Below are 12240 nucleotides of genomic sequence, written 5' to 3'. Positions count from 1 at the left end.
TAGTTTTGAAACAATTCTATAATGCCTCCAATAATGCTATTAATGGCCCCCCCCAAATATTTCTTATAACATTTACCTTAAAGAGAAGTATAAATGTTAAAGTACACCTTAGGATCCAAGACATACAATTTATATTTCCCCTAACTGTACAAGTTACTCCTTTGCTGCAGATCTCTCCATTGAGTTGGTGGCTATCACAACATCCATTAACAACATTTCATATATATTTCACTCAAGCATTTATGTAAGGATCCCATGTACATGTAGCAGGATGACTCACATATATACACACAAAACAAGAGTTGAATAAACCACCTTTGTTTATCATTTCAATAACACACAAATGTAACTTTGATTGCTGCATGATGTTTGTGGTTGCTGTGGGAAGGGCCAAAGGAATGGACACAGAAGCCTGGTATTGGGTCAAATTAGGCCACAGCTTTATTGATTATAGGAAAGAGTATGTTTGGCTAAGGCATTGGGCATGTATCCCGCATCAGGCAGCTCACATGCTGCCTGGTAAGAACTCAGTAGGGTCGACCCTGTGCTGGGGAGTCATCCCCCAACATGGATCGAGTGCCACAACCCTGCACAGCCTGCCATTGGGAGAGGTGTATTGGACCATCAGTCCCTATGTGGACTCCTGGACAATCTCATCCCTCCTGGACCCCTTTAACAGGGTATCCACACCACTCAGCATCCAGCCCAATGCCTTATCCACCAAAGCTGTGACAGTTGCTATGAGGTAGGTGAAAACTGGCAAGCCAGCTTGCAGGAGAAAATTCCTTCCTGGCCCTGAAAATAGCAAGGTCCATACTCTAACTTGCCCGCTCCCCCACTAGGCAGACCCCCAACAGACTGCATGGGTGGAAAATCCCACGGCGGTCAGCAAAGAGGGTGGCCTGCGCTTGGCAGCCCTCTTAAATACACCAGGAACAGGCAGGGCACAGCCCCCATGCCTTTGCCTCAATTGGCCTTGCGGGTAAGGCTCACCCTAACTGGAAAGTCCAGCATGACCAGAGGTGGGTGGCACCAGGTAGCCATCCCCCGCCCCGAATACACGGGAAGATGGTGGCCTCCCAGGACTAGCCGCTCTGCCCCAGATGAGCGAATAATAGAGAAATACATTTTCCTGGTAAGAGGTGATGCCTAAAATTGGTGTGTGCAGAAAACAACACATGGAGAACAGACATGTAGTTGGACTATCTGAATACAGAGCTGGGAAGGCAACTTTCAGCACATTTTAAGCACAATCATTTGGACACAACACTCATAGGTTTGGATCCCAACTACGTTGTTCACAATTTAATCCCATTGAAAATCAATAATACTTAAGTTCATCACGTGGGCATAGCCACAATTTTTGTTAGGGGGGCAGGCATTGGGGGTGGGGCAGAACCGTTGTGATTGTTCAGTTAGTTAAGTATTTCTATTGTTTTACTTGATCTAGGGTGGGCAACTGCCCCCCCCGCCCCCCTTGGCTATGTCCATAGTTCGTCATGACTAACTGGACTCATTGGTTTCTGCTGGAAATGTGACTTAGTCTGCACCCAGTCAACAGATTTCAATAGCACTTCCTTCGTTTTAAGCACAATGCAAAACAAACTGGAACTGTACCGATCAGAAACTAAACTCTCTCTCTTTTGCAGGAACCTTTGCGTTGACCTCCTTGATATCAGCTAATGCTGTCGAGCGTCTTGTTCCTCCCATGAGCAGCAACTTCACAGCAAACAATACCTCCACGGTTTTAGGATTATCTGAGTTTGAGATGCAGAGGATTGGAGTTGCTGCAGCAGTTTCATTATTAGGAGGACTCATTCAGGTAGGTATCCCTTAATAGCCAATACATATAGAAAATCAGATTAGCAGTAAACCATAATGCATCCAGAGCCCCTAGAAGAAGCAAAACTGGATTGTGATGGAGCCATAGCATGGAGTCCTCCCGTGTGCTCTGGAGTTTGATGTGGCCTAAGTAGCATGGAAGACACCTCACTGCTGTAGTGTTGATGCCACAAAAGCAAGATCAGAGGGAGCTGCCAGTTGTACACGATCTTTAAAAATGAAATATACATTTCATTACAGGCTGAGGTTTATGCAAAACATGATCAGTATTTCAGCTAAGCTGCTGCTTACTGAATATAAGGGAAAATGTTCCCTTTTATCCACCAGGGTTCCTGTCTGCTCCAAGAAATTAAAACTGGGAGCTAATTCTGCCAAATCAAGATGGGAGTCTGCTGAAAAATGAATGGCTTACCATGTGTTTAGGCCTACTTTCATGGGCCTGTGGATGGGTCAAATCACGTGTTATAGTCACTTCCATCAGGGGTGGCTAACGTGGCCCTCCAGATGTTCCTGGACTATAGTTCCCACCATCTCAGATCATTGGCCATGCTGGCTGGGGCTGATGGGAGTTGGAGTCCAGCAACTTCTGGAGGACCACAGGCTCCCCATCGTACATGATGAATCCTTGCAAAGAAGCCATTTGGGGGACAAAGGCGCACATGGCATAATAACATTGGAACTAGTCTTCAAGTGACCATTTCCCAGCATCCCTTCTCTTGCGTCTCCCAGCAACTAGTCATATGGCAAGAAGTTCCACTGTGACTGTTTTCAGCTTGCAGATGAAGTTGATCTGGGCCAGAGAGGAAGCTGGAGTTTCATGTAGCACAGGCAAATGTTTCCTTATCCTTAAGAAAGCTGCTGGCAGGTTTGGTGCAAAGTTACATGACATCGCTTGCTCTGGCTTCAACATACCCGTCTAAGTTTACCTGCCGCTTTTCAGGTTAAACCAAGAAAGCTGGTTCCACCACTCTTTTAAATCTGATTATTAATGCACTTTAAGCGGAGTCCCAGGTATGTTCATGTTGGCACTCTCAGTTTACATAGCACAGCTGATATGCCCAACAGGCTGCATGCAAACTGAGAGCATGCCCTGGAACACCAGTGGCAACTAATTTTTAAAAGGGCCAAACTGAAGGTCCAGTGGCAATGGATAGGTGGAACCACCCTGTTCTGATTTGCAGAATTTTAGCAGAAAGCAGACTTTATTTTATCTATTGGAAACCTTTATCTCCTGCTTTTTCAGCTTGTAAGATCTTCAAAAGGACTTACAGTCTATAATAGCCATGGGGACTTGTGGCACTTTAAAGTGTAACACATTTATTAAGGTGTAAGCTTTTGTGGACTTCATAAGATGCAAGACATTATTCTCACTGGGCAGCTATACATCTATTTATAATAAGGGATAATAAAGAAAGGCCAAATGATTGGAGGCTGGTAGTGCAATACAGAAGAAAAGAACTTGAGGTAGCTGGGATTGGAGCAAACTTCATGCTACTGTAATACAAGTGAAAAATAATAGTAAGGAAAGATAAAATGTGATATCTTAATTTTTTCCCTATTATGCATGTATTCTTTATAAAGTATTTGTTTATGAGACGTGCCTTTAACTGTTCAAAATTTATAAGGAGCCCATAGATGGAATGATTGTATATGGTATTTTGTGCATAGGAATTACGTAAAACAATTTTTAAAAAAAGAAGAGGAGGGAACTGTAAACAAAATTCTTTACTGCGATCACATTTCAGTTAATGACTGCTTCTGTATTAGTGGGTAGATATCTAAGTGCTGCATGCAATTCCATATCATCATCATCATCATCATCATCATCATCATAATTTGCTTTTTTTGTATGTGGAAACATCCAAATTGAGGTGTTTGGTTTTTTTAAATCAGTATTTCTTTTGTTGTTTCAATGCCCAGTGGATACACTTATTTTGATTTATATTTTTAAATGACACCGGGCAAAACTCCCAAAGACAGATTTCCTTCTTGCCGTTTGGAATATGGCTGCTACTCGTAAAATAACCTCTCTAGCTTTTGCTTTGGCCAAAGTTTATGCGTGCTTTGTCAAGTGCTATCTTTTGGAGCATGTGCCAGACCAGTGTTCATTTTCATTGTAGACTGTTGTTGTTATGGCAAATGGCTGAATCCACAAAACTGAAATTGAACTGAAATATGGCCTCTACTGAGAATCAGCAATTAACTAGAGTATTCACAATTCCTTACCATCAGTCAGTTATTGCACTCAGGTACATTGCTGTAAATGTACCCTTATTATATGATGCTTATGTTACTGCATGCTTTGGGGCATTTCTGTGGTGAGGTGCATGCCCTGGTTTTCTTGTCATTGTGGAAAGTGGATATTTGTGTACCCCAGACATTTAAGACCATAGTGTAGCCTCCTTCAACTTGGTTGTTGTTGTTTAGTCGTTTAGTTGTGTCCGACTCTTCGTGACCCCATGGATCAGAGCACGCCAGGCACTCCTGTCTTCCACTGCCTCCCCCAGTTTGGTCAAACTCATGCTGGTAGCTTCAACTTGGTGCCCCCCGCCCAATGTTGGCCTACCACTAAAAACTATTTAAAACCTATTAAAACAAATTATGGTCACTAGAAATATATATTTCAGGTGTCCAAGACCAGGGTGAAGATACGCATATGACAAAAGCTGTATAAAGAAGATGCCAGGCACAGCTGTGTAAGGAGGGAGTTTCACAACTTAAGGGCTGCCACAGAGAGTGCCCTTTCCTGGGCCACTACCCTCTGAATTTCTGAGGACAGTGGAACTACCAATATGGCTCCAGCTGCTGCCCTTAACACTCAAAGAGCACCTGTAGGGAAGAATGTGGGCTTTCAGTTATTTGAGACCTAAGTCCCTATTGCACATGTGTCTGTTTTATTACATGTACACAGGAGAGAATTCATGATTCCTGGCATTTGCATGCGTGACAAAATAGAGTCGTGGGCATGCATCCCATGCTTGATGAACTGCATGTTGGATTCTTGCAATTGATGTCCAAACGTTGTATTATGTGGTTGTGAGGACCCATGGCATATTCATTTGCCCCTGAGTTATGTTACAATCATGTAACTTTTTTTTAAAAAAAATACTTTTCTATGCTGACTTTTGTAAACAGTCATATGCTTGACAGATCTTGTTATTAGTTGCCAATGGACACTATCAGAAAGAAAACATCTTTTGTTCTCATTTAGCATGGCAACAAAAGCTAATCAGGCTATTCTATTGTAATCACTATTTATCTAATGGAGAGGTAAGGAATGCTTTTGAACCAACACACAATAGCTACTGAACTGTGGAAAATCTTGTATCTTTCCTCTTCAAAGCTTTGTTTTATTTGGTTTTTCAGCAGAGGCAGGATTTCATTTTTTAATATTCTTTTGTCATATTTTCTCCCCCTTCCCCCCAACCTCTTTTTTCTCCACCAGCTCTAGGCAAATCAAATGAAGGTGACAACCTGACCCTAACCTTCCCCTACCCAGCAGAATGTTCTATTATGAATTGGCTATATCAGGCATAGGCAAACTCGGCCCTCCAGATGTTTTGGGACAGTGGTCAGGGATGATGGGAGTTGTAGTCCCAAAACATCTGGAGGGCCGAGTTTGCCTATGACTGGGCTATATCTTTAGCATGTTTAGTTTTGTGTGATTTGTACCTTAAGTTGCTAGCACACTCCATGCTTCAGTTCCTTGTGTTGTCTTCATTAGTTAGTGCTCCACTTTAGGCTTCTTTCCACAAAAGATAGTAAATAGGTAAATACAGTAGTACCTTGGGTTACATATGCTTCAGGTTACATACGCTTCAGGTTACAGACTCCACTAACCCAGAAATAGTACCTCGGGTTAAGAACTTTGCTTCAGGATAAGAACAAAAATCGTGCTCCGGCAGCGTGGCAGCAGCAGGAGGCCCCATTGGCTAAAGTGGTGCTTCAGGTTAAGAACAGTTTCAGGTTAAGAACGGACCTCTGGAAGGAATTAAGTACTTAACCCGAGGTACCACTGTAACCTTTTCTATGTTTAATTGCTAGCCTCCAACTCTGGACATTGTTCTGCCTTTCCACTACTTTGCTTTTTCCTTTAAGACCTCCACCCCCAACAAAATAATGAATTTGCCTACCAATTCTTGTTTGTTTGTTTGTTTGTTTTTAATCTGACATTGGAAAACTTCCTCTCCAAGGGCCAAACTATTTGGAATGCAGGAGATCAATGAAACCCTTGCAAAGTTCTTGTCTGACTTGCTTGGCAAAACATACAGGTATCATAAATGTCCCTAGTTTGGGCAAATGGCACAAGAAAACACCCACACACTAGTACTACATTCCTACTCTATTTCCAGAGGGATGGCCATGCTTGCCTGATGCAGCAAAATCAGACAAGTGTCTTGTGACTCCTTAAAGACTATGAAACATTATTATGGTATAAACATTAACTAGTAAAATTGATTCCTTCCGACTGATCCAATTGCATTCCTTTAAATATATTTAAAGGAACTTGCTGCTGGAAAGAGAGTTCTCATAATACAGACTGATGCAGTTCTGTGCATCATTTAACACAGCCCAAATTGTCTCCAGCCAGATAACAGTAGTGTCCAAGATGTGACTTCTATCTTATCTCCTGACCCTCATTAAGTAGTGTCAATTTAAGAGCATATCTCAGGCCATTCAAAGACCAATGTTATTGTACAGGCTTGTCAAAGTGAGTGACGCCCTAGTAGAATATAGCATATTTTCGAATAATTAGCCCTGCCCTTTCCTTTTCAAGATGGCTCTTGGCCAGATATTCATCTTAACAAATCATTTCTATTTCACACTGCTGATGTTGGAAGGACATTGTGCGTTTCCCATGTCCATTTGTCCTTGGACTTGTTCCTTTTTATTTCACAATCTCTCCCTTTTTGTGGCTGTAGCCGTGCTAAAGTGGTTTCACCTTTGGCTACATATTGCTGTGAGATGCCTGCAGTTCAACAGAGTTAACCATGCTTACTTTCAAGGGGCTTTGGTAACTATTGTGTTGGATTGTGGCCAGTGGCTCCACTCTAGAGGGCTGATGAATACAGTGGTGCCCCGCAAGACGAATGCCTCGCAAGACGGAAAACCCGCTAGACGAAAGGGTTTTCCGTTTTTCAATGCGCTTCGCAGGACGAATTTCCCTATGGGCTTGCTTCGCAAGACGAAAATGTCTTGCGAGTCTTGAGATTTTTTTTCGCTCCCCCCCCTTTTTCTAAGCCGCTAAGCCTTTAATAGCCTTTTAGCAGCTAAGCCGCTAAGCCTTTAATAGCCGCTAAACCGCTAATAGCGCTAATCCGCTAAGCCGCTAATAGGGTTGCTTCGCAAGACGAAAAAACCGCTAGACAAAGATACTCGCAGAACGGATTAATTTCGTCTTGCGAGGCACCACTGTATAATTATACTTTTGCGCGCACCCATTTATCATGTTATGGGGTGTATCCCTCATTGCACTCTCCTTTGATAAGTGTGTGTCTATACAATCTATACAATACTCTATACAATACTTGGATGATGGACTCAAGGGCATCCTGATCAAATTTGCAGATGACACCAAACTGGGAGGGGTGGCTAACACCCCAGAGGACAGGATCACACTTCAAAACGACCTTGACAGATTAGAGAACTGGGCCAAAACAAACAAGATGAATTTTAAGAGGGAGAAATGTAAAGTATTGCACTTGGGCAAAAAAAATGAGAGGCACAAATACAAGATGGGTGACACCTGGCTTGAGAGCAGTACATGTGAAAAGGATCTAGGAGTCTTGGTTGACCACAAACTTGACATGAGCCAACAGTGTGACGCGGCAGCTAAAAAAGCCAATGCAATTCTGGGCTGCATCAATAGGAGTATAGCATCTAGATCAAGGGAAGTAATAGTGCCACTGTATTCTGCTCTGGTCAGACCTCACCTGGAGTACTGTGTCCAGTTCTGGGCACCACAGTTCAAGAAGGACACTGACAAACTGGAACGTGTCCAGAGGAGGGCAACCAAAATGGTCAAAGGCCTGGAAACGATGCCTTATGAGGAACGGCTAAGGGAGCTGGGCATGTTTAGCCTGGAGGAGGTTAAGGGGTGATATGATAGCCATGTTCAAATATATAAAAGGATGTCACATAGAGGAGGGAGAAAGGTTGTTTTCTGCTGCTCCAGAGAAGCGGACACGGAGCAATGGATCCAAACTACAAGAAAGAAGATTCCACCTAAACATTAGGAAGAACTTCCTGACAGTAAGAGCTGTTCGACAGTGGAATTTGCTGCCAAGGAGTGTGGCAGAGTCTCCTTCTTTGGAGGTCTTTAAGCAGAGGCTTGACAACCATATGTCAGGAGTGCTCTGATGGTGTTTCCTGCTTGGCAGGGGGTTGGACTCGATGGCCCTTGTGGTCTCTTCCAACTCTATGATTCTATGATTCAATCCTGGCTAGGCTGTGGTCTTGCTGATTGCCCCACATATTCAGGGAAGCCATCGTGTGGAAGGTTGCTGCCTACCACTACTACAATGGTATGTTAAAATCAACTGCAATAAAGACCAACTGTATCTAGTTATATGCATCTCCTTGATAAATATGGCATGCTTGTAAAGACAGAGGACTGTCACCTTCGGATCTCAAAATGCAGAATGAAATGTGCATGTCTTTATGTCCCTCTGTCTTCTTGGTCAAAGAGGGTTTATTTGTATACACATTTCATCCTGCATTTTGAGATCTACCTGCACTGTTTTCCCATTTGGAATATTCCTTCCGCTATTAGCTGGATTAGAGGATGGTTTCCAGTGTAGAAACTGTTTCTTGTGTAAACCGCTTCCATAGCTCCCCCATAGAGAATTACATGAGCCCACATGTCAGTCTCTGGAAGAAATATATGGGTTGCCTTTTTACATGTTACACACAGAAAATGAAAGCATAAGTGTATTAATCTATGTATTTGAAGCATTCAAATCAGCCCTAGTTTTAACATTTAAACTTTGATTATTTTTACAGTGATGAAAGTTATAGGCTGGGACTTGTAGTCAGTACAGGACACTGAAAATAGACACAAGTTTTGTTCCAGTCACTAGAATAGTGAAACTGTAACTGAAATAAGTAAAAGTAGGTCAGGAGCAACACTTTGTTGACGGTGCTGAATGACTTGGGATACAAAATGTTATCTAGATTGCAACGCAACAAGTAATTAACTGCAGGGCAAATTTAAGAACACAGATAGAAATGTTTTTTAAAAGTCTTTGTCACAGTTAAAGAATGGCAAAATAATGCACGTTCAGCACAGTCAATATAAGGCAAAAAGACTGGGCTAGTAAAAGCAAGTTTGTCTTTATTCAGCATACATTCTCTGAAGCTATTTGCAGCAGGATATGTTGTTCAGGCTAATAGTTCAATAAAATTGAAAATCCAATTAGCCGTTATACTCTAAATAATAGACGTTGGAAGTGTTTATTCTTCAGGATATCCTGGCTGTGATCAGAAAACAGCATCAATGTCCCTACCATAAATTGCATAAATTGCACAAATTGTATCATCCTGGTGATGGTTTCAGTTAGGAATGCCTTTGAGAGTTGGTTTCTTGCCTTGGCCATTGAAGTAAACCAGTGACTATGGCAAAGATATTTGTATGATTCAATGTCACAGTGTTCTTGAACTTCATTGTATTTTTTGGGAGTGCCAGCGGATTCATGTTTGCTCTCTGGTGCTGTCAGTATGTGAAGGGGGCACAGGTGCACCTACTAAGGAAATAGAAAACTGGAGAGGCCCAGTGGGTCAAGTTGAATCATACAAACCAGATGGTGGCTAGAAAACCAGTTCATGGTTTCCATAACAACACTCCACATCTCCTAGGAGGGCTTCTTTAGTTGGAGTTGCCATTCCCTCAGGAAAAGAGATGGCTGTTTCTTTGTAGACATGGTCAAAAAACAAACGAAGGAAAGGGTGGTTTTCATCTGTTTAGCCATTTTTCTTTTCTCAGGCAACACACTTTTATATGAATAGATGCCTTTCGCTCAAAGTTCCACTCAAAAACCTTGAGCCACTGACTGCATACTGCTGAGCCCTTCTGAAAAACCTGAGTTTTGCCCTCTGGTTCCATTATGGACCTGGTCTGAGCTCAACCCCCTGTCAAGGTAGCAACTTAACTTTATTTCACAAGGCCATTTTGGGAACATGGGTGTCAGTATCCTGCTTAGTTTCACACCATATGAGGTTGTTCCTTAGCAATCCCTACAGCCTAATTATGACAAAACAGTAGATGAGACAGTAACCATGTTTCATTGCACCTGACTGCTTGTGAGGGTTTTCATTATGGAATACTCCCTGTGGGAACTGGCATGGTTACATACAGAGAACAGGCATATCAGGAATGAGGCTTGGCTAGAACCCATATCCCTGATTTAGTTTCCTTTGTGCGGGGAGTTATATATCTGAAGGAGTATCCAGGATTCTGGAAGTTATTTGAAAGTGTCAACAAACAGATAGATATAGGTGATCTAGTTGACATTGTATGCATTGATTTTCTGAAAAGTTTTACAAAGTTTCTCACCAAAGACACCTGAGAAACATTAGCAGCTATGGAATAAGAGGAGAGTCACAGATTAAGAAGTGAGCAGGAGACAGTTTGCAATGCACACTTCTTAAACCAACACAAACCAAGACACAGCTAGTCTTTGAATTTTGTGATACAGTTCTCAAACCAAATAATGGGTACAAAACTGCATGTAATAGGGGAAACAGAAGACTGTCCTCCGATAGCCATCAAAGATTTTGGTGTCAGTACAAAGCTGAGGACATAACAACTTCATTTTGCTTGTTTAGTTCTGTCTGCTTAGGCCAGGCAGTGTACATCTCAAAGGAATACAAACGTGGTTGAGAGGCTTAGCTCCTTCCACTTAAACCTGTGGGGCCTAAAATCCTGGCCATTTGTGACTTTAAATCTGTCAGACACTGTACAGAGAACGGTCTGAATGGAATGCTTTTTAAAAAGTAGCTTCAGCCAGACTTTCGTGGCTTAACCCCCCCCCCCAAGCCCTGCAGAGCTTATTGTGCCTATATATTGGAGTAACTGAAAAACAACAACATTTGAGCCAATGCTTCAGAAAAGTCACCGTACTAAATACACATTGGCAGAGCCAGCTGTTATTATAGCTAATCTCAACCCAGAGCCTGGTAAACCAGTGATAGGAGAGAGATAACATATAATGAATGTATAAAAGTGGACATGTGTTGAAAGTTTATTCATGGTATGCAATGCATAATTAAAAAAAAAACTTCACCGTTTGATTAGCTCATGGTGCTATCTTGTCCCTTTTATGTTAAAAGGGTGGGCGTATCTTTTCCTTACATTAGCGTTGGTACCCATATTCACTTGTAATCGCTGTTAATATATCTTTGGTTTCTCAGGTAGCAATGTTTGTGCTGCACTTGGGCAGTGCCACCTTCTTGCTCACGGAGCCGGTGATAAGCGCAATGACGACGGGAGCAGCTACGCACGTCGTGACTTCACAAGTCAAGTACCTCTTGGGAATGAAAATGCCGTATATATCGGGACCCCTGGGATTCTTTTATGTAAGTTCATTCTTGAAAATTGGCTCTGCCGTGTTGCTCACAGTTTGCATTTTCGCTGGATATGCAGGCCCAGGCCTAGGCACTGCGGTGTCCTGGTGGGGTTTGGGTCTATGTATATCTAAATCCAACTTGTTCTGGATGCAGGTCATTCCCGTCAAAGGAACAGCAGGTACACAGTCTGGGGATCCTTATAAATCTGCTTTGCTATCATAGGCCCGAATGTCGCCTGTGGCACAAAGTGCCTTTCACCTGCTGAGACCCTTCCCGGATACAGTTAGCCTGTCCATGGTTATCCTTGTTCTGATAACCTCCAGGCTAGACTGCTGCAATGCATTATATGTGGGGCTGCCTTTGGAGACTGCACGTAATGTACCTGCAGAGCTGCCAGAGACATCTTGCCAGTGCTTAAGGAGCTCCACTGGTCCCCAGTCCGTTTCCAAGCACAATTCAAAGTGCTGGTGCTTAGCTTACCTTTGAAACCTCAATGTGACTTGGGAGTTGAGTACCTAAGGCTACATCTACCCTCCATCAATCCATTTATGGCCTACTGGCATCTGAGATGAAGCCAGCAGTGATGAGAAAGAGGGCTTTTTGTTGTTGTGGTGCCTTGTTTGTGGAATTCATCCTCCTCAGGGATGCATGCCTGGTCCATATACTCATGTATTTTAGTGCTAAGCAAAGGTCTTTTTACTTTCCCAAGCTTTTAACATCTTCTGACATAGGCTGTGTACACAATCCCATTGCATCCAGTGCATGCCCACCACTGGCTTGGGAAGTGGTGTACACATGATGTTAGCCACAGTTCATATCTGTCCTGAATTTATC

General features: G+C 42.7%; 1 protein-coding gene across 5 annotated transcripts in view; it reads left to right on the top strand.

Annotated features, from left to right (window-relative positions):
- SLC26A7 (solute carrier family 26 member 7) overlaps nucleotides 1-12240 on the top strand; it is an 81713-nt gene that overhangs the window by 26786 nt on the left and 42687 nt on the right. For all 5 annotated transcript variants that reach the window (XM_081013423.1, XM_081013421.1, XM_081013420.1 and 2 more), the window contains 2 exons: nucleotides 1650-1826; nucleotides 11255-11415. In XM_081013423.1, the coding sequence (XP_080869549.1) occupies nucleotides 1650-1826; nucleotides 11255-11415 (338 nt within the window). The remainder of the gene's footprint in view (nucleotides 1-1649; nucleotides 1827-11254; nucleotides 11416-12240) is intronic.

Source organism: Podarcis pityusensis, assembly GCF_964106645.2.
Source record: "Podarcis pityusensis genome assembly, chromosome: 7".
NCBI classification, from domain to species: domain Eukaryota; kingdom Metazoa; phylum Chordata; class Lepidosauria; order Squamata; family Lacertidae; genus Podarcis; species Podarcis pityusensis.
The sequence above is the reverse complement of the archived record's forward strand: the minus strand, read 5'-3'. Positions and strand labels throughout refer to the sequence as shown.